This window comes from Agelaius phoeniceus, chromosome 12 (assembly GCF_051311805.1).
Source record: "Agelaius phoeniceus isolate bAgePho1 chromosome 12, bAgePho1.hap1, whole genome shotgun sequence".
Classification (NCBI taxonomy): domain Eukaryota; kingdom Metazoa; phylum Chordata; class Aves; order Passeriformes; family Icteridae; genus Agelaius; species Agelaius phoeniceus.
Genome location: NC_135276.1, coordinates 19953639 through 19975384, shown reverse-complemented (window position 1 = coordinate 19975384; position 21746 = coordinate 19953639). Strand labels below are relative to the sequence as shown.

Genomic DNA, 21746 nt, shown 5'->3' with positions numbered 1-21746 from the left:
CAGGGACACCCTGCACACCCAGGACACACCCTGCACACTCAGGACACACCCTGCACACTCAGGGGACACTCTGCACACTCAGGGACACACCCTGCACTCTCAGGGAATGCCCTGCACACTCAGGACACACCCTGCACACTCAGGCCTCTCTCCATGCCCTGCTCACTGCCTGGGAGCATCGCTGTCACCTCATCCTCTGGGCACATCCCACTCCTCACTCTCCAGCAGCTGATCCCTGCTGGAATCTCCCTGTGACCCAGACTGTGGGATGGAGGGAGCAGAGTTTGGGGTTCGGAGCCCCCCAGGCTGCCCAGATGGGTTTGAGGAATGGGAAGTGTTCCATGGAGCAGACACCAGGCTCCCCGTGCCCTGGTTAATGTGGAATTTGGATTTCTCTGCTTTTCCTGTTCCCCACCTTCACTCCATTTCTATTTTCCCTTTGGAAATAGGCCCAGCATCCCTGGGGTGGGGATAACTTAAAGTACAGATGTATTATGCAAATGAAACCAAAGCCTTGCCCAAGGGTTTCAGGGAGTCACTCCTTCATGCCAGTGTCTCCAGAGGCCCTGGCCTGTCCCTGACAGCTTCTGCAGCTGCCTTAAGGAGTCTCTGGGTCTGCCTTGGGAAGATGTGGCTGTCTGGGGCCGGCATCACATCGGTGTCACTTGTGCTCTGTGGCACTGGGGTGTTTGGGAGTCCCTGTTAGGTGGGAGCAAGAGGCTGCCCCATCCCACCTTTGGCACCACTGGGAACTTCTGGGATGGGAGGATGGGAGACCTCCTCCAGTCTGGGAGTCTGGCAGGATGCTGAGCACCCTGAGTGCATCCCAGTGCCCCAGCCCTACTGCCTGCAGTGAGAGCAGGGTTGCAGTGCAGCTCCATCCACTCAGCCTCTGGGTTCTCTCTTGGTGTCCCTAAGGGTCTTGGTGTCATTGGTCCTCACTTCTTTTTGCTAGGACTTGCCCTTGTGGTCTTTGTGCCTCTTTCTCTCTCTCAGAGATGGGATTTTGGGGTCCACATCCAAGCCCAGTGTCTCATTTGAACATCCTGAAAGCTGAAACATTCCCAGCTGAACATCCCAACCCTGAAGGGTTCCAAGTGTCCGCAGATCCTCCAGCTCCTTCAGAGGGCATCTCCATCCACTTACACTCCCTTTCTCCTGACTTCCTTCGATCTCTGCTTTAATTCCAGGCTCTTCACTGAGCAGCGAGTCGTCCCCGGTGTCCTCTCCAGCCACCAACCACAGCTCCCCGGCCAGCACCCCCAAACGTGGCCCCATGGGCCCCATCATTGTCCCCCCGGGGGGGCACAGCGTGCCCAGCACGCCGCCCGTCGTCACCATCGCCCCCACCAAGACGGTCAACGGCGTCTGGAGGAGCGAGGGCAGACAGGTATGGCTGGGTTTGGGGGCTGCACAGCCCCCCTGAAGGATGGAGGCTATGGGATGTCGTGTATGTGCTGCCCACATTTGGTCCCCTCCCCTCCCTGCTGTGTCCCCGAGCTGGCGCCGCGGTGTGTCCCCCGTTGTTGTCACCGGGGCTGCCATCCGGAGGGGAGGGCAAGGAAGGAGGAGGAGGAGGGAGGGAGGGAGGGAGGGGGGGAGAGCAGCTAATTAAGAAGCATCGTTAGTGGTTCTCCTCTCCTCCGCATGCTACAAGCAGATTCCCGGGGGGATTATGCCACTTGGAAAGACTAATTAAACCACAAAGAGAGGCGAGGGTAGGGGATGAGAAACGCCGCGGGCGAGAGGGGGGAGATAAATGGAACTGGGATCCCCGGGAGCTCAGAGGGGTGTGTGGGGTGTCAGGGTGCTCCCCAGCCCCGTGTCCCCCCCGGTGTGGGGGTTAACCCAGCGTGGGGATGTCTGGCAGAGTGTGGCACCCCAGCTGGGAGGGAATTAGAGCAGAGCCTGGCACGCACGATGGGGGACACCTCACCCTTTGTGGTGACCTTGGGGCTGGCCCTGCCCTGGAGGGATGGGATGGGATGGGATGGGATGGGATGGGATGGGATGGGATGGGATGGGATGGGATGGGGAGGGATGCCTGGGGTGGGGGATGCTGTGGGTGCCACCATCCTCCACCTCTGAGCTGCTGAATGGAGAAGGTGCGATGAAAAATCACAATTTTTAAACCAAAACTTGTCTTGCTGGTGGGGTCGCCCCACTAATTGTCAGATCCCGTGGGGTCTCTTGTCACCCCAGGTTGTTCCCCCTTGCTGGAGGGAGTGACCTTCATGCTGACACCAGGGTGGAGGCTGATGGAAAGCAGCTGAGGCCCTGTGGGAGGGTGCTGCTGCCGGGGGGATTGTGGGCTGACCCCTGGGTTATGGCCCTTATCAAAGGCCGGCTGGATTTCCCCTGGCTGTGTCACTCCTCCCCGGGTGATTAATAGCTCAGGAGAACAAAGCAGCCATAAATCTCCAGGCAGGTAATGAGTGTCTTGCCCTGAGCTCTGCCCCGGCTTCGGCACCTCCTTTCCCACCGGGGCCCCCCAGTGCAGCCTCCCAGACCCTCCCACCCCTCCAGCTGCCCTTCCAAAGCCTGGATGCAGGAGATGCCCTGGTGGATGAATCCTTCCCTGGGTGCTGGTGCCAGCCAGGGCACGCTGGGGACCTCCTGAGGGTCTTGGGGTGGTGACCCAGCAGTGATTCCCCATCCCCTGCTGTCCCTAATGCCCATCTTGGCCTTGCAGCAGGAAGCAGGGTCACGAGGCAGCAGCAGCAGCGCCGGCCGCGAGCGCCTCATCTCGGAGCCCCCCCTGACCCAGGAGAAGGCCGGGGGTCCCACTGTCCCCTCCCACCTCCTGGGGACACCCTACTCCTTCGGGCTGCCCCCCAGCTCCGTGGTCCAGGACTCCCGCTTCCCTCCTCTCAAGTGAGTCTGCTCGGGACAGAGACGCAGGGCGAGGGTGTCCCCTGCGAGCTCTGCTCCCACCTGGGGGAGGTGACATCTCCCCAGGGGGACAGGGAGGGATGGTGACCATGTCCTTGCCCCCCAGCCTGCAGCGGCCCGTGCACCACGTGGTGCCTCCCAGTGCCGTGACCGAGGATTACCTGCGGAGCTTCCGTCCCTACCACACGGCCGAGGATCTCCGCATGTCCTCCCTGCCGCCCCTCGGCCTCGACCCCGCCACTGCTGCCGCCTACTACCACCCCAGCTACCTGACACACCACCCCTTCCCTCATCCTGCCTTCAGGTGGGCCTCGGGATCCCTGGGAGATACCTCTGGATGAGCTGAGCTTTGGGCTATTGGGAGGTGGGAGCACTGAGGGCATTTTGGGGCTCCCCGTCCCTTTCTCCCAGTAGAAGGCAGCGGTTTCTAGGTGGGTTTGGGGCACTGCCAAGTCCTTAGAGTTTTAAGCACTGGTGCTCGTAGTTCTCGGGCAGATGCTTTAGTAGGGGTAAGCATCAAGATTTAGGGCCAGACATAGTGGGGTATCTAATCCCAGTTTGGGCCCTGGCTTTCGTGGTGTTTAATTAATCATTGTTCTAAGATCTCCTTTGATGGGGAGGCCTTATTGGCCCATCTGGCTCCTGGGAGGGGAACTGGGGGGTTCTTTGCCTGTCTGAGCATCCCTGTCTCCCCAGGATGGATGAGTCGTACTGCCTGTCAGCACTGAGGTCCCCCTTCTACCCACTGCCAGCGCCGGGCTCGCTGCCCCCCCTGCACCCCTCGGCCATGCACCTGCACCTCTCGGGGGTCCGGTACCCCCCCGAGCTCTCCCACTCCTCCCTCTCTGCCCTGCAGTCCGAGCGCATCTCCAGCCTCGCTGCCGAGAGGTACGGGATGGTGAGGGGATGATGGGGAGCTCCAAGGGATGATGATGGTGAGGGGATGATGGGGAGCTCCAAAGGATGATGATGGTGGGGGGATGATGGGGAGCTCCAAAGGATGATGATGATGAGGGGATGGATGAGGAGCTCCAAAGGATGATGATGGTGAGGGGATGATGGGGAGCTCCAGAGGATGCTGATGGTGGGGGATGATGGGGAGCTCCAAGGGATGATGATGGTGAGGGGATGGATGAGGAGCTCCAAAGGATGATGATGGTGGGGGGATGATGGGGAGCTCCAAAGGATGATGATGATGAGGGGATGGATGAGGAGCTCCAAAGGATGATGATGGTGAGGGGATGATGGGGAGCTCCAAAGGATGATGATGCTGGGGGGATGATGGGGAGCTCCAGAGGATGCTGACAGAGGACCAGGGGTGGTTTTGGGGTGCTCTAGGAGTGCTGGCAGATGCCTTAGGGATTTGGGAGTGCTGCAGAGGGTGCTGGCAGGTGCGCAGGCATTGTTTGGGGGTGCTCTGGAGGTTCAAGGGTGTTCCAGGGGATGCTGGCAGGCACCCAGGGTTGATTTTAGGGGTGCTCCAAGGGGGATGTTTGGGGTTGGTGCTTTTGTTTTTGGTTTCTCTCTGCAGGCTGCAGATGGACGAGGAGCTGAGGCAGAGGGAGCGGGAGCGGGAGAAGGAGCGGGAGCGAGAAGCCGACCGGGAGCGGGAGAAGGAGCGGGAACGGGAGCGGGAGCGCGAGAAGGAGCTGGAGCGGGAGCGGGAAAAGGAGCGGGAGCGGGAGCTGGAGAGGCAGCGGGAACGTGCCCGGGAGAAGGAGCTGAGCATGGTGAAAGCCATGGAGGGGCCCTTCCTCCCCGTGGCCGAGCTGCACGGGCTGCGGGGGCACCCGGCCGAGGAGCGGGGCAAGCCGGTGGAGCCGCTGGCGCCCAGCAGAGCAGGTAACGCCCGCCTTCCAGAGCTGGCCTTGGTTCCTTGTCCCCTCCAGATGGCAAAGCTGAGGGGGTCGGTGGCCCCGGGAGGTGGCTGGGGACGGGGATGGGCTGTCCTGGCTGCCAGATTGCTTTGCCAGGAGCCCAGCTGCGGCAGCAGTGCCTGTGCCATCTGACTCGGGCTGGCCTGGCACTGTGCCCAGTGCGTGCCCAGCAGCTGGGCTGGCAGCAGCGAGTGGGCAGCCCCCTGAGCTGAGCTCTGACCAGAGGCTGCCCCACAGCTCCAGGTCCCTGCTCACCCCAAAATCCCCCTCTCTGTTCCACACCCTGACTCTCCGTCACCCCTTTTCCACTGCAGACAAGCTCAAGGACTCGGTGCTGCCCACGCCAAAGCCCATCCAGCACCCTCTGCACCCTCCACCGGGCTCCCACCACCCCGTGCCCAGCCTCATCCCCAACCACAGCGTGTTCCCCCTGCCCGGGAGCAGCGCGGCCACGGCGCTGCTCATCCAGCGCACCAACGAGGAGGAGAAGTGGCTGGCCCGGCAGCGCCGGCTGCGCCAGGAGAAGGAGGATCGGCAATCCCAGGTGTCGGAATTCCGGCAGCAAGTGCTGGAGCAGCACCTGGACATAGGACGTGCCCCCAGCCAGGCTGAGCCCGAGCACCGGCCCGAGCACCCCAGGTAGGGATGGGATGCTGCCAGCCCCGCTCCAGGGATGGAGATTTCCCCCAAAACTGAGCTGTGTTTTCCTGTGTCACTGCTGTCCTTGCTGGAATATCTGTATCTTAAGCTGGAGAGGAACTTTGGACAAGGGAAAGGAGTCGTAGGACAGGGGGAATGTGTTTATATAGAAAGAGGGCAGGGTTATATGGGATATTGGGAAGACATTCTTCCCTGTGAGGGTGGGGAAGCCCTGGAACAGGGTACCCAGAGAATCTGTGGCTGCCTCATCCCTGAAAGTGTCCAGTGCCAGGTTGGACAGGGCTTTGAGAAATCTGGTCTTGTGGAAGGTGTCCCTGTCCATGGCAGAGGCTGGAATAGGATGATCTTTAAGGTCTCTTTGCCCCACACCATTCCATGATGCCGTGATATGATGATTTATAGGATTTTCCCCCCAGCCTGTGGCTGTGCCCACCCCATTACCCACTCTGCCCCCCATCAGGCATCCACCACCCCTCGGCCGTGCCCCTCACACATCCCATGAGCCAAAGCCACAGTTCCTGGCTGGTGCCAGCGGGTTCCTGCCACACGGTGCCAGCCAGGCCGGCTGTGCTGGCAGCACCAGGCGTTCCTGGTGCCCGACATCTGCGCAGCGGCAGGCGCCGAGCCCGGGAGGTGGCCGGGGGCCAGCGGCGAGTGGCCAGGTGCTGCCCAGCCACCAGCCCTGCTAATTGCAGCTCCCCCCTCCCAGGCAGTGGGGCTGGGCTGTGGATGCCTCGTTTGGGGGGCGCCTGCGCCAAGCCTGGGCAGTTTGGGGGGTGGCAGAGCGTGCCCACAGCCCCGGATTGATTGACAGGGCCTCGCTCGCCCCCGTGGCTGAGCACTTAAGCGGTGCAGGCTCATCCAGCCAGCTCTGCCGCCTGCTCCCTTTGTTATTTTTGGGTATCCAGGGGATTAGCGCAGCTCATCGAGGATAATAAGGAGCGGATCTCGGGGCGGCACAAAGGCAAGCGCCCGCCGCGGGCTCCCTTCCCCATCCGCTCCTCCCACCCCAGAGTGGAGAGGAGACAGCAAGGTCACCCCCAGACACCTGCAGCTGGGGATATTCCATCCCCATCCTTTTCCTGCATCCAGTGGGGCAGCAGAGGGATGGGTCCCGGGGGTGCTCCCCGCCGGCGGTGACTCCACGGCGGCACTGGGCTGAACTCGCTGCTCCGCGCGCGGAGCTCTGGGGCACTGGAGCGGAAAAGTGTTAAATGCACAGCTTGGGCACATGAAATATTTATCCTGCAAACGGGCTGGCTCCGGCTCCTGCTGTCAGAGGAGGGCTGTGCCGGGGTGCTGCCCTCGCCACGGGGCTGTGGCAGGACTGGTGGCTCGCTTGTCCCCACGCAGGGGTCAAGGCTGGGGTCTCCAGCCCTGTGCTCCTGGGATGCAGCCACATCCATGCTCAACCCGCCCATGCAGAGCCTTAACTCTGCCCCCATCCCTCAGGTTTGTGGCATGGAGGGGACAAGTGAGGCAGCCCCACGTGCACAAACCCCTCTAGGTGTTCCTAAGAGCCGTGTTTCTCTCCAAAATCCCCCGGGGCTGGAGCGCTGCCAGCTCTCCAGTGGCAGTGCCAGCTCCTCACCGCTCTGGTGCTCTCCTCTCCCCGCAGGTTGGGATCGAGCCGCCACGAGCCGAGCAGCCGGGAGCCAGGGCAGCACTTTGGCGGGCCCCCACCCCTCATCTCCCCCAAACCCCAGCACCACCCCGTCACCACGTCCCTCTGGAACCCCGTCTCGCTGATGGAGAGCCCCCCCGACCCTCCCCGGCGCCTCCCCGAGCCCCACGGCCTCCACAGCCACCCAGCGCCCTTCGAGCCCGGCCGCCAGGGCATCCCTCTGGTGAAGGTGGAGAGGGTCTTCTGCCCGGAGAAGCTGGAGGAGGGCCCGAGGAAGAGGGATGCTCTGGAGAAATACCCCCCGGGACGGGAGCCCGGCGCTCCGGAGCACGGGACCTTCACCCACACCCCCTTCCTAGCTGAGCTGGAAAAGTCCACTCAGAGCATCCTGAGCCAGCAGAGAGCCCCGGCCACCCCGTTCCCTGAGGCCACCAAGCCCAGCTCGCCCTACAGGCCCCCCCAGCCCCGCGCCCAGGACCCCATGTACATCTACGACGAGTTCGTGCAGCAGCACCGCAGGCTGGTCAGCAAACTGGACCTGGAGGAGCGCCGGCGGCGGGAGGCCCGTGAGAAAGGTGAGGGACCAGGGATGTCCCCCCTGGCACCGGGGGTCTCCCGGGGGTCTCCCGGGGATGCCGACGTTCCCGCATCCGCGCGCTTCGGTAAAGCCTGCGCTGCAGACGTGCCCGATGAATAAATGATGAACTGGAGCTAATAAGAGGGTTTTAAATATTGATGGGGCTGATGGAGTGGGGATGAGAACAGCGGCGAGGAGGAGACAGAGAGCTGGGAGGGGCTGGAGTTGCTGTCCCTACTCCAGTGGGATGGGGGCTCCGCCACAGTGTCCCCAGCCTGTGCCCCGTTGACTCCCTGCCACCCTTCCCAGAGTGATGCCAAGAGGATACACAGGGATGGGTGATGCCCTCCGAGGTGCCACAGCTGGAGGAGGGAGGACAGGGCTCCATCCCCCACATCACTCCTCTCTGACGTCCTACCCTGCTGCACCCCCATCCCCAGTGGGGTTCCCTGGGGTCCCAGCAGGTCCCCGAGGTGTTCCCAGCCTCACACCAGCCTCTCCCCATCCCCAGGGTACTACTATGACCTGGATGACTCCTGTGATGACAGCGACGAGGAGGAGGTGCGGGCCCATCTCCGCTGCGTGGCTGAGCAGCCCCCGCTGAAGCTGGACACGTCCTCTGAGGTACTGGTGGCACCCCTGTCCCCTCCCTGTCCCCTGGGGGAGCAGCCCTTCCTTGGCACCAGTTCCCAGTGCCCAATGCAGCCACCATCCCCACATGTGTGCAGAAGCACCAGGGGGTTAGAGATGGGGATGATGAGGATGGGGATGGGAATGGGGATGGCAGTAAGGATGGGCATTGGAATGGGAATGGGGTTGGAATGAGGATGAGGACGGGGATAGGAATGGGAATGAAAATGAGGATGAGGGCAATGGACATGAGGATGGAGATGGGGAATGGAGATGGGAATGGAGATGGAGATTGCAACAGGGATGAGGTTGGGCATGAGGATGGGAATAGGAATTAAGATGAGGATGGCAGTGGGCATGGGGATGGGAATGGAAATGGAGATGGGGATTGCAACAGGCATGAGGGTGGGCATGAGGATGGGAATAGGACTGAGGATGAGGATGGCAGTGGGCATGGTGATGAGAATGGGGATGAAGGTGAGGATGGGGGCTGACCCTGCTCTGCTCTGCCCCTGCTCGCCCCAGAAGCTGGAGTTCCTGCAGCTCTTCGGGCTGACCACGCAGCAGCAGAAGGAGGAGCTGCTGAGCCAGAAGCGGCGCAAGCGGCGGCGGATGCTGCGGGAGCGGAGCCCCTCTCCGCCCACGGTGCAGAACAAGCGCCGCACGCCCTCGCCCCGCCTGCCCCTCTCCACCCGCTACAGCCCCGACGAGATGAACAACAGCCCCAACTTCGAGGAGAAGAAGCGCTTCCTCACCATCTTCAACCTCACGCACATCAGTGCCGAGAAGAGGAAAGGTAACAGCCATGGCCCGTGCACGCTGGGGCCGGGGGGTGCCTTGGGGGATCTGCCTGGGGCCCTGAGCTTGCTCTGCTGAGCTGAGGCTACACTAAACCTCAGCTTCCCATGCTGCAGACAAGGAGAAGCTGGTGGAGATGCTCCAGGCCATGAAGCAGAAGACAACGCCGGCCGCCGTGGTGGTGAAGAGCTCCCCGCGGGACAGCCCCGGTGCCCCCAGCACTGGTAAGCGCCCCAAGTCCTTCCCCTGGTCTTGGGTTGGGGGGCACAGCTTTGCCTTGAGGGGCACACACAGCCCTGGCTGCAAACAACTGCTCCTCCTCTTCCCAAAGAGCCTCCAGTGCCTCCGCTCCTGCTGGACCTGGATAAACCCGTGGGCATCGCCGTCTCCGTGCCAGAGGTGCCGAAGGTGGCAGAAGCCTCCAGGTTAGAGCAGCTGAGACCCCAGGAGCCAGGCAGGCCCAAGGAGTCGGGCACGGCGCCGGAGAAGCCCCGGCTGAGTGATGGGCACCCTGGGAAGAAAGCTCTGAGCATCCTCAGCTACGTCAGGGGTCCCCTCCCCAAGGACATCCCGGTGCCGCTGTCCCACAGCATGAACGGCAAGAGCAAGCCCTGGGAGCCCTTCATTGCTGAGGAGTTTGCCCACCAGTTCCACGAGTCGGTGCTGCAGTCCACGCAGAAGGCGCTGCAGAAGCACAAAGGTAACGTTGGAAGTCGTTGGGAATTAAAGTCACTTAAAGAATCACCAGCAGAAGCATCAGCAAAGCCAGGTTTAGGGTAAAACCAGTATTACTACAAAGTTCGTTGGCAAGGTTCTCTCTCTTGTTTATTAGATGGTTAAAGCACTCTGAGGAAAAGCAAACAAAAATGCAAAGTTGATAAATAAACCCCAAATAACCTGTGTGGAGGCTGGAGGAGGGGGAAATAAAAGGATAGGAAAGGGTAAGGACAAAAAGGAATATGGAAGACCCTCGTGTCGAGTCACAAGTTCAGAGTAGATCTCTGTGTTAAACTGAGCATGGGCTTGATCAACAGGTTATGGTTAAAGGCTCAACAGTACTTAAACTTAACAGCACTTAACAGCATTTAAACTTAATTAATAATTTAGTAAGGGGTTCATAAGGAATTTACTATACCACAAAACAATAACTTCCTTACAGGCCTAACTTCCAAATCTAAAGTACTTAAGAATCCAGGAGAGTAATATTCTGAGCTGAGTGCCACACTGAGCCCTTCTTGAACCCCTTCAGGGATAGGGACTCCACCAGCTCTCAGGGCAGCTCCTTCCAATGTTTAACAACCCTGCCAATCAAGAAATTCTCCCTGATGTCCAGAAAAAGCAGCAGGGATGCAGGAGGCTGGTTGGGTACTGGGATATCACCCTCTTGTCCCCCCACCAGGGTTTGGCACTGGCAACCTCATTGCTAAAGCTAAAAATTAGGGATAATACAGCTCCAAAGCCTCCAAACTCACTCCGTTGGAGTGCTTGAAATAAATAAAACCCCTCCAGCACACCAGGAGTGCTAAAACCCCCCCTGTAATCCCCCGAAAAGCCTGGGAAGGGTGGAATAAATGCCTTGAGGGGCCGAGGGGAGTGGGCAGGGGCTGACTGTGGCTGCCCACAGGGGGGACAGCGGCGGAGCAGAACCACAAACTGGACACCTCCATCCACTACAACATCCCCGAGCTGCAGGCGTCCTCCCGCCTGGCCCCGCACAACGGCACGGCCGAGGCACCGCCCCGGCCTCTGCCCCCCCTGCCCCGGGACTCCGCCTCCGAGGACGAGGAGGAGGAGGACGAGGAGGAGGAAGAGGAGGAAGATTACCCCAGGCCCAAGTGGCAAGGGATCGAGGCAATTTTTGAAGCTTACCAGGAACATATAGAAGGTAAGGGGTGTCGGGCAGGGAGGGTCAAATGCCAGTTTGTGCTTTGGGAGGTGTCACTGGTTTCTGCTGGGATGGGCTGGGGAAGCACTGGGGGGTCTCCAGCAGTGCAGGAGCAGCATGAAAGCAACAGGCACCGTTGTTGTTTTTTGCATAAATTAATGTATGTGTGAAAAATCAGTGTATTCACAGCTGCCCAGTGTCCTCCCAGGGGGACCTAAAGGTTCCCCACAGGCAGTGCCAGGGTTAGGAACGCCCTGGGATGCTGGGGGCAATCATTGCTGGCTGGGCAGAGCCTAGAGCAGGGCTGGCACCCTCCGTGGGCGGTGCAAGGAGCTGGAGGAGCCGGTGCTCAGCCCTTGTCCTTTGGCTGTTGCAGAACAAAACCTGGAGCGCCAGGTGCTGCAGACACAGTGCCGGCGGCTGGAGGCCCAGCACTACACCCTGAGCCTGACAGCTGAGCAGCTGTCACACAGCATGGCGGTGAGTGGGGATGGGCACCCATCCCCTGGGCTCCCATCCACCTGGGCTCCCATCCACCTGGGCACCCATCCTTTGGGAACACATCCCCTGGGCACCCATCCCTTGGACACCCATCCCCTGGGCTCCCATCCACCTGGGCACCCCATCCCTTGGACACCCCATCCCTATGGCCTGCCGTGCCCTGGTCACCAGGCTCTGTGGGTGCCCAACCTTCTTGGGATCTTCTAGGGCACCCCCATCCTCCCACAGCACACCCGTCTACATGCATTGCACCCATCCTGTGCAGTGCCCATTCCCTGCAGTTCCCCATTCCCTGCTATATCCCATCCCCTGCAGTGCCCATCCCTTGTCCCCCACCCCATTCCCCCTGTAGTCCCCCATTCCCTGCTATATCCCATCCCCTGCAGTGCCCATCCCCTGCCCCCCACCCCATTCCCCCTGTAGTTCTCCATTCCCTGCTGTATCCCAAACCCTCCACTGCCCATTCCCTGCAGCCCTCATTCCGTGCATTGCCCCATCCATGCACTGCCCATTCCCTGCTGTATCCCAAACTTTGCAGTGCCCATTCCCTGCTGTATCCCATTCCCTGTAGTGTTCATTCCCTGCCCTGCCTATTCCTTGCAGTGCTCATTCTTTGCACTGCCCATTCCCTGTGGTGCCTGTTTCTTGCACTGCCCATTCCTGCACTGCCCCATTCCCTGCACTGCCCCATTCCCTGCAGTACCCATTCCTTGCAATATCCCATTCCCTTCACTGCCCATCCCCTGCTATATCTCAAACCCTGCACTGCCCCATCCCCTGCTATATCCCAAACTGTGCACTGCCCATCCCTGCACTGCCCATTCCCTGCAGCGCCCATTCCCAGTCCGTTCCTTGCACTGCCCATTCCCTGTCACGGCTGTTTCATGCGCTGCCCATTCCCAGCAGCACCGCCACCCTCTCCCCCTGCCATTCCCCTTTCCCTGGAGCTGTCCCTCTGACCATGCCCATTCCCTGGCTGCCTGCAGGAGCTGAGGAGCCAGAAGCAGAAGATGGTGTCGGAGCGGGAGCGCCTGCAAGCCGAGCTGGATCACCTGCGGAAGTGCCTTGCCTTGCCTGCAATGCAGTGGTCTAGGGGTTATTTCAAGGGGTATCCCAGGTGACGCTCCTTGGGCCAGGCCGAACATATAGTCTAGAAATAATAATCTATTTTATTACCTTGAATATTTAATATTTTTCACTGGGAGGTTTGAAGCTACGAAAATAAAATTAAAAAAAAAAAAAAAGGACGGAAAAAACCAAAAAAAAAAAAAAAAAAAAAGAAGAAGAAGAAAGCCCAAACCACGGCAACAAAATCATTAATAATAAAAGGAAGAAAACAAAACGAAAAAAAAGAGAAATAAATAAATGGAGAATGTGCCATGCATGAAGCAAATGGGAGCCGGGAGGAGCCGGGAGCCCATCCCACGGCCAGCAGCCCCCGGCATGTCCCCTCCTATCCCCTCCTCCGGGGGCCACGGCTCTGAAAGGCCCCCCTCCACCCACCCACACTTTATAACGCTCATTTTTGTTGGTTCTTTGGTTTTTTTTTTTTTTTTCTAAAAAACAAAAAGAAAAAAAAAAAAAGACAATGAAAGACTCCACCGACAACACTAAACCCGGCGGGGCCCCGGGTGCTGCCGGATCCCGCTCCCAGCACGGCACCCCCAGCCCGGGGCTTCCCCTGGAAATGCACTTCGCTATCAAAAAATAAAGTCAATAAACTGGTTGAAGGTCCCTTTTTGTTCCTGGTTGGTGGGGAAGGGGCAGGGACACGCGTGGGGTCACTTTGTCACCCCGGCTTTGGGATTGAACAGGTGGAAAAAAAAAGAGAAAAAAAAAAAAAGGTGCTTCAGCCTTGTACTGTGTATATATATTAAAAAACAACAAAGTTTTGTATGTTTTTATTGCTTTAATTATTGTTATAAAAAGCTTGCCTTTTTTTTTAAGATGTTTCTGCTTTTTTTTTTCCTTTTTTCCCCCCCCTTCCTTCTCCCTCCCTGTTTTTACTTTCTTTCTAGTTTGTTTTCTTTTTTTTTTTTCCTTTTGGCAAAAGGATAAACTTGCTTTTAGTGTTTGAACTGCTGCTGGTCGGGCCAGAAAAGATATTGAAATGTTTTAAAAAGAATTGAAACCCAGGAAAAATAAATCCCCTTTTCCACTGGGGCAGATCCTGTCCCACCACCAGGCCCTCGAGAAGCTGAGCCCTTCCACCCTCCTGTGGTTTTGTTTTTTTATTTTTACCCTTTTTCTTTTGCTTTCTGGGGCTTTTTCTGCTCCAGCTGGGTCGTCGTGGGTGTCACGGTGCCGAGTGGTGTCTGAGCCTTGCCCAGGCTCCATCTGCCAAAGGAAAAATCCCAAGGAATTGCGTGGAGAGGGTGGAGGGTTCAGGGGTGGGTGGCACTGGGGTGTCCTTGTCCCCCCCCCCCCCCAAAAAAAATACCAAGACAATCAGAGCAGCTCTAAAGCAGTTTGGGCACAGGGAGAGTGGGTCCTGTGGGGTCTCTTGGTGGCACTTTGGGGACAATCCATGCAGGCGGGCAGGGATGTCCTGGTGCCACCAGGGTCAGGCTTGGTGCCATTTTTAGCCACTTGCTAAAAACCAGCGTGTGCCCCGCCTCCCCTCCCCCGAGAGAGCCTTTTTATTTGATTGTTATTTTTAAATTATTTATTAGAAATTGTTTTTAATTCGCCACGAGACCAGCTCACATCTCTGGGAAAAGGTGACCTCTGCTTCCTGCTTTAAATTCCCTCGTTGCACTGGCAAAGGAAAGCATTAACCCCCCCACGCCCCCCCTGCTCCCTGCTCTCTCATTGGCTTCACCAAATAAAAAAAAAAAAAAAAAAAAAAAAAAGCTGGGCAAGATTAAAAAGCAAAATGCCCTTGTGACAGAAATTAGTTTAATCTTTTTTAAATCCCCAATTGCCTCGCCAGCCTCTGGTCTCGCTGCTGCCAGCTCCAAGCTTCGAAGGGAATTTTAACACGGCAAAATTCGCTCCTTTCCCTTCCTGTGTGCCGTGGCAGAGGGAGGGGGAAGAAGCCAGGGATGGAAAATCATTGGCAATTTATCCCTCGCCGTGCTGAGGAGCCTGGCTGGGATGCAGCCTCGCTTTGTAGCAGCTCCTGTGCTGACTTTCCCTCCTCGCCAGCCTGGATTCTGGGTTTTTGGACCAATTTTTCCCCCCACCCCGGGGTTGTGGTGAGAATTTGTGTCCGTGCAGAACTGCTGGAGCAGCTGTGCCAGAGCCTGGAAGGGCTGGGAGGAAGGAGAGGAAGGCAGAGCCTGCTGGGGGCAGGTTGGATGCTGTGAAAGAAAACAAAAAAATAACGGCAAAAGAGGAGAAAAACCCAACCCTAAACATGTTCAAAGTGTACCTTGTTGGAATTAATTGTAATGTAATATATTATTTGTTGGCTGTAGTAATTAGGTATTTATGAATATATTGCTGTAATACCTGAAAACATCCCCCCAAAAAAAACCCCAAATAAACTCTTCCACAACGAGGGCAAGGAATCCTTTCTCCCTTGGGAAGGCAGCCCTGCTCCAGCACAGCTCCTGCCGTCGTTCCTGCCATCCTCCCCGCCGTGCCAGCCCCTCGGGGCACAGCCCGGGCAGGCAGGGATGGCACAGATGGCAGCGGGAAGGGCAGCGCCGGCAGCCCGGAACCGCCGGGCACCGGCAATAACGAGAGCTGCCATCAGCACAGCCCTGCTCCGGCCAGAGCCCACCTGGATCCCGCCCCAAATCCTGCCTGGATCCGCCTGGATCCTGCTTGAATCCTGCCCTGGATCCTGCCTGAATCCTGTCTGGATTCTGCTTGAATCCTGCCCTGGATCCTGCTTGAATCCTGCCCTGGATCCTGTCCTAGATCCTGTCTGGATCCTGCTTGAGTCCTGCCCTGGATCCTGTCTGGATCCTGCTTGAATCCTGCCCTGGATCCTGTCTGGATTCTGCTTGAATCCTGCTCTGGATTCTGTCTGGATCCTGCCCTAGATCCTGTCTGGATTCTGCTTGAATCTTGCCCTGGATCCTGCCCCAGATCCTGCATGGATCCTGCCCTAGATCCTGTCTGGATCCTGCTTGAGTCCTGCCCGGATCCTGCTTGAGTCCTGCCCTGGATCCTGTCTGGATTCTGCCCCAGATCCTGTCTGAATCTTGCTCTGGATTTTGCCTGGATCCTGCCCTGGACCTTGCCAGGATCCTGCCTGAATTCCATTTGGATCCTTCCTGAATCCTGCCCCGGATCCGGCCCTGGATCTTGTCCTAGATCCTGTCAGGATCCTGTCTGAATCCGGCCCTGGATCATGCCCTGGATTCTGTCTGAATCCTGCCCCAAATCCTGCCCGGGATCCTGCCCTGGATCCTGCCCTTGCCTGTCGCTCTGCCGCAGGGAAAAGCGCCCGGAGCCAAAGGGGAGCTGCAGGATTTTCCAAGCATTGTTTGTGACACAGCCCAGGATTCATCTGATGCCGTTCTTCAGCCGCAATTATTTTTTTTATCTTTATTTTTTTTTTTTACAGACGGCTTCAGATTAAAACCCCAAATATTACAAAAATAAAGATGGTTGATAATTCTGGTATTTCCCCACAGCCTGGCATGAGAGGGAAAACCATTTTCTTTTGTCCTTCTCCAAAGAGCAGATGGATCTGCTTCCCAGCTGATCTCCCCAGCAGACACCTCATTGCCGCCACATCTTCCCTTCTTTCTCTTTTTTCTTTTTTTTTTTTTTTTTCTCTTTTTTCTTTTCCCCAAGGCTCTGAGAAAATCCATGGAAGCACCGCCTCGAAATTTATGGCTTTCAAGGCAGCGTGTGGCCTGTGCTGCCCTCAGAAGTTCCCTCGCTGAAGTACAACCCGAGAGATCCGCCCAGAGCCACCGGGGAGAAGCTGCACAGCTGCCACCCTGCCCGGGGCCCCGAGGGGACACGGGGACAGTGGCACTGCCTGCTCTGCATGCCCCGAGGGGACACGGGGACAATGGCACTGCCTGCTCTGTGTGCCCTGAGGGGACACGGGGACAATGGCACTGCCTGCTCTGTGTGCCCCGAGGGGACAGGGGGACAATGGCACTGCCTGCTCTGTGTGCCCTGAGGGGACACGGGGACAATGGCACTGCCTGCTCTGCGTGCCACGAGGGGACATGGGGACAGTGCCACCACACTTCTTGCCCTGAGGAGAGACAGGGACAGTGGCACTGCCCTGCTCTTTATGCCTCAAGGGGACATGGGGACAGTGGCACCACCCTGAGGGGACATGGGGACAGTGGCACTGCCCTCTCTTCGTGAGAGGCACACAGGGACAGTGGCACTGGGACACGGGGACACAAGGACAGCTGGGGCACCTTCCTGCCCTGCAGGGACACCGTGGTGGGGACACTTGGACAATGGTGCCCTTTGGGGACACACAGACAGTGGGCCAGCCTGGTAGGGGACACAGGGACTGTGCCACACACAGGGACTGTGCCACCATGCCAGGGGACACAGGGAGTGTTTAAAGGGCAGGATGTGGTGACAGAGCTGGGGTCACACGAGTTGTGCCACGGGTGAGAGGATGTGGTGGCACCAAGCTGGGAGAGTGGGGGGCACCTGGACTGGGACAAGGACAGGACACAGTGATCCCAAGGAAGGAGACACACAGACAGGACAGAGGGACACAGAGCTGATGTCCCCAAGCTCACCTCGTGCCCTGTGTCACCCTTGGTGCCACATCCCAGAGCTGTAAATAGGTGAAGGGGACATAGACAGGGCCAGGCCCTGAACAAAGTTGTGTTTTGGGGGACCTGGGTGTTGGTTTGGGGGATGACAAAAAGGTGGGGAGGGGATAAAAGTGCCCCAAGGGGGGGGTGGGGACAACTCCAGGGGGGAGAGTAAAAACCCCTGGGGGAGGGAGGGCAAAAAGCGCCTGCACTGAGGCTCTGGGGATGCTCCAGCAGCTCGAGAGCAATTCCCCCCTGGCCCTGAGGGGAGGTTTGAGGGCTGGCAGTCCCTGCAGGGAGCTGGGGCTGCCCAGGTGAAGCAGCTCCTTCCCAGCTCCCTGTCAGAAGTCCTGGGAGTGGGAGCCCTCGCCAGGCTGGAGGTTGGTGCGGAGCTTGTACATGTGATCCAAGGCCTGGGTAAGGAAAGTCCCAGTGGTGTTGATCTCCATCAGGGTTAAGTTATCCAGCTGAAAGGGGAAACAACAGGATTTGAGAAGACAAGGTACTTGGGAAGCAGCTCACAGCCCACAGTTCCCTTTGGTGACACCCCAAGGGACTGACCCAGCTGCCAGCCCTGAGCAAGAGAAGCACCCAAGCAGAATTTCAAGAGCATTCCCCATGCCTGGAAGTGCTCAAGGACAAGCTGGATGGGGCTTGCAGCTGCCTGGTCAAGTGCAAAGTGAGGAAAGGGGTGGAACAAGATCTTTAAGAGCCAACCCAACCCATCCCATGACTCCTCTGCCTCCCACAAGGCACAGGGAGCCGCCCATGGGCACGAGGTTCCACACACACCTCCAGCCCCTCAGTAACACACCCACAACCCAGGCCAGCATCCCCCTCTTCCCAGCAGCCCATCCCTCCCCCCTGATGCCCCTGGGTCCCTCCTGGGAGGGGTCCTGGCCCACCTTGGCGTGAGCCTCCTGCTGCCGCACGAAGCTGTCGGCGGACAGGCGCAGCTTGGCCATGCGCGTGTCCCACGTGTCCTTCACCAGCGTCCGGATCTCGTCTGCCCTGGGGATGTTGTCAGAGGCACTGGGACAGGAGAAGGGAGGGCAGGCTCAGGGCAGGCTCTGAGGGGTGTGTGGCTGTGCCACTGAGTGGTTGTGTCACTGAGCGCTGCTGTCACCAAGTGGTTGTGTCACGGCGCGGCGTTGTCACCACCTCACCCCACCCTGAGCTCGCAGGACAGTTTGCTAAAAACCTGCAGCTCCACACTGAAATCCTCCCTGCCCCTTGTCCTGCTGGCAGTTCTGGGATGGGTTCTTTCCCCAGGAATGCTCAGCTCCAATGCAGCAGCTGGCTGTCGCTAGAATCCTTCTGCTCTTCAATTGCCCAGCTGGTATGAGGCGCACAGAGGGCCCCAAACCTGGCCAAAGTCGGGGCCAGCTGGGGAATCCAAGGGCTCAGGCAGGATGAAATTCCCACCTCGGGGCTCCTGAGGCTCCATCAGGGAGAATTAAGCCGGAAGGGCTGGATGGGATGTGCCACATCACCCCATTAAGGCCACTCAGTGCTGCCATAAGGAGCTGGGAGACGCGATGGATGCGCAGGGACAGAGCTGTCAGGGCTGCTGGAGCGTGCTGGGAAGGAGCAGCAGGCCAGGAGCCTCCTCTCCAGAGGGAAAAGCCAGAGCTGGAATGCCCACCCTGCTTAATCGAGGGCTTAAAAAGTCAGCAGAGCCCTCGCCGAGACAAACACCAGCCAGCAGATTTCACAAGTGAAATGCCTCAGCAGGCAGGAGCTCAGGCTCGGAATATCCCTGGCCTCCTGCTTCCCAGGCTGAGGGAAGAGGAGCTTTCCTCCTGAAGGAGAGCCAAGGAAGGAGCCTGGAGGCTGGAGGCTGCTGAACAGATTGCAGCCGTGGAACGTGTGGCGGCTCCTCCAGGCCTCCACGCTGAGCTGCTGCTCAATAAAGCAGCACAGCCCCAATTATGAGGCCAAGGAAGGAGCCATCCCCAAGTTCCTGAGAGGCAGAGTCACCATCAGGAAAGGGCTGCTGCGAAATCTTGGCAGGCTGAGGGATGAAACCTCCCTCAACTCTCCCTCTCCCCGCCGCCCTGCGGGGCTGCTGCCAAGCAAAGCTTGAAAAATCCTCCGTGCTCACACCAAGTGGGGTGGAAAATGGCCCAGCTCAGCTCCTACTCACTAGTTCAGCAGCAGCTTGGTGAGCTCCATGTAGTAGGGACTGGGCATTGGAGTGAAGGTGTCCTCCTTCCGCTCCTGATCCCGGATTTCCTCCAGTTTCCCTGAAATACAACCAGGGATGCTCAGCTCTTGCCAGGCTTTCAATGCTCCAGGTGTGTTTTTCCCCCTCCCCAGGGAAAATCCACGTTGTTTCTGTATGTGGGATGTGAGGGCAGGAAAAGGCTCCTGTGAGGAGGCACATAAGGGACATGGATGCCTCCAAGGTCTCCCTCCTCACAGAGATTTTCCCAAGAATTAGTAACAGGATGAGAGGAAACAGCCTCAGGTTCTGCCAGGGGATGTTCAGGTCAGACATCAGAATTCCTGGACTGAAAGAGTGGTTAAACACTGGAAGGGGCTGCCCAGGGAGGTTTGGAGTCCCCATCCCTGGAGGTGTCACTCTGGGCTGGTGACAAGATGGGGACAAATTGATGAGGCTGGAGGTCTTTTCCAACCTAAAAAATACTGGGATTCTGTGACCCAAAATCCCTAAAGCTTCTTCTGAACAAGCCTCACCACCCTCAGAGTAAATAAAGAATTCCAGAGGTGGGACATGAGATCCTTCTGTCTCAGCTGCTCTGTGGTTTTGAATTAAGCTCCCCACTAATGGTGAAAACCAGGTTATTTTTAATTTCACGTTTCCACTGCACCCACTGAAGGCCAGAGCTGAAGCCAGAGCCTCCATCCTCACCAACATCCATCCATTCTGGGGGAATGAGCCGGCACTTCTGCCTCTGCTTCAGATTAATGGCCAACCACACAGGCACTTCCACTGGCAAGCCAGGATTGAAGGGACCCAGATCTCCCTGGAAAACAAATTCAGGATGACAGGTGGGCAACAACCAGGGCTTGGACTGCACAGAACTTGTCTGCTAATGTGGTGAGAGTTTCCAGAGGACTTGGAAAAGTCTGAGTCAAACATTTGATCCTGCATTTCCTCCTCTCACTTCCCAGAATTCTTGCTCTCAGACTTTCCTCATCTCCCTCGAGAAGGAATAACCAAGGTTTCCTTTTATTCCAAGGTGTTTCACAGGAGTTACAAACTCCATCTCCCTGGACATGCAGTTCCCAGGGGTTCCCCAGGTTCTGGTCAGCCCCAGGACAGCCGGACACTCCCAGCCGGGGCTCAGGGTCCCCCCAGAGCTGTGGGGGACAGCACAGCCCCCTCAAAACCTCCTGGGGGCTGCTCTGCCTCTCCCCCCAACCCTCTGCCTGTCATTCCCAATCTCTCCATCCCAAATCCATCCCCCATCTCCTCCCCCTGCTCCCAATCCCCCCAGACCCACCCTCATCCCCTCAGACCCACCCCAATCCCCCCAGAGCCACCCCAATCCCCCCAGCTCCTCTTCCTCACCCCCCTACCTCCAGCACCTCAATCCCAATCCCTTAAACTCCATTCCCCAGATCTAATCCCTGTCCCCAAGACCCACCCAGCCCCATAAGCCACCCAGACTCGTTCTCGGTCACCCCAGGCCGTGTCCCCAAGGCCCCAGGCCCGGCCCTGCCCCCTCAGCCCAGCCCGGCCCGGCCCCGCTGACCCCGATGAGGTGAATCCGGTCGAGGCTGAAGTTGGGCACGATCGTCACCAGCTCCTTCTCGGCCAGGAACTCCACCTCAGCCGGCTCCATGGACCCGGGCCAGCCCAGCCGGGATCGAACCGGAATCGAACCGGGATCGGAGCGGGACGGGGCCAGGACCGCACGGGAGCCGAGCCCGCCCTCGCTCCCTATTGGCTGCGCGGCCCCCAGGCCCCGCCCACCGCTTCCCGCTCCGGCTGCCCAGCGCGTTTTCGCGGTCTTTAGAGTAGGCGGAGCCTGGCGGGCGCGGCGCACGCTGATTGGCTGTCCCCTTCTGTTGCCGTGGCGCACGCCTCTCTGATTGGCTGTCCTGCGCGCGGCGCGCTCTGACCGCGGCTCCGCGGAGGGAGGTCCGGATGGGGGCACGGGGACCAATCGCGGCGCTCTCTCCGGGCGCTCGGCCAATCAGCGCTCGGCACTTGTTGCCGGGGCGCCGAGGGAGTGGCGGAGCGCGCTGCTGTCGCCCTCTGGCGGCCGGGAGCGGCAGCGCCCCGCGGGAACGCGTGCGGGTCCCCGCGACCCCCGTGATGGGTGACACGGCTCTGATGGGTGACACGGCCGTGATGGGTGACACGGCTCTGATGGGTGACATGGGCTGTGATGGGTGACATGGGCTGTGCCCAGCCCCCAGCAGCCGCCCTCCTGTGCATGCACCAGCAGCAGTATCCGTATGTCTGTCTGTTCAGTGGCCCCTGTGCAGACATCCATGCTCAGGCACCTGCCATCACTCACTCGTCCCTTTCCCCTGTTCTCCATCCATCCACCTATCCATCTATCCATCCATCCATCCATCCATCCATCCATCCATCCATCCATCCATCATCCGTCCACCCATCCATCCATCATCC

At 58.7% G+C, this 21746-nt stretch overlaps 2 protein-coding genes across 5 annotated transcripts in view; one reads left to right on the top strand and one right to left on the bottom strand.

The window, feature by feature from the left end:
• The window catches only part of GSE1 (Gse1 coiled-coil protein), a 102515-nt gene extending 89345 nt beyond the window's left edge, over positions 1 to 13170 (top strand). The window contains exons 4-17 of one of the 4 annotated variants that reach the window (XM_077185217.1): positions 1191 to 1390; positions 2693 to 2874; positions 2999 to 3196; positions 3589 to 3780; positions 4424 to 4734; positions 5084 to 5408; positions 7048 to 7628; positions 8142 to 8254; positions 8786 to 9056; positions 9160 to 9282; positions 9390 to 9758; positions 10683 to 10943; positions 11320 to 11423; positions 12431 to 13170. In XM_077185217.1, coding sequence (XP_077041332.1) covers positions 1191 to 1390; positions 2693 to 2874; positions 2999 to 3196; positions 3589 to 3780; positions 4424 to 4734; positions 5084 to 5408; positions 7048 to 7628; positions 8142 to 8254; positions 8786 to 9056; positions 9160 to 9282; positions 9390 to 9758; positions 10683 to 10943; positions 11320 to 11423; positions 12431 to 12565 — 3365 coding nt within the window. In that variant the 3' untranslated portion in view covers positions 12566 to 13170. The remainder of the gene's footprint in view (positions 1 to 1190; positions 1391 to 2692; positions 2875 to 2998; positions 3197 to 3588; positions 3781 to 4423; positions 4735 to 5083; positions 5409 to 7047; positions 7629 to 8141; positions 8255 to 8785; positions 9057 to 9159; positions 9283 to 9389; positions 9759 to 10682; positions 10944 to 11319; positions 11424 to 12430) is intronic. The other 3 variants (XM_077185220.1, XM_077185218.1, XM_077185219.1) reach the window with 3 other exon arrangements.
• A 2898-nt stretch (positions 13171 to 16068) lies between these two features.
• On the bottom strand, positions 16069 to 21067 carry GINS2 (GINS complex subunit 2). Its single transcript, XM_054640991.2, has 5 exons — positions 20860 to 21067; positions 20013 to 20127; positions 19284 to 19383; positions 18043 to 18169; positions 16069 to 17604 (listed from the first exon to the last, which is right to left on the bottom strand). The coding sequence occupies exons 1-5, from the start codon at positions 20947 to 20949 to the stop codon at positions 17479 to 17481; spliced, it is 558 nt and encodes a 185-aa protein (XP_054496966.1). The 5' UTR covers positions 20950 to 21067; the 3' UTR covers positions 16069 to 17478.
• Positions 21068 to 21746: the final 679 nt, after the last annotated feature.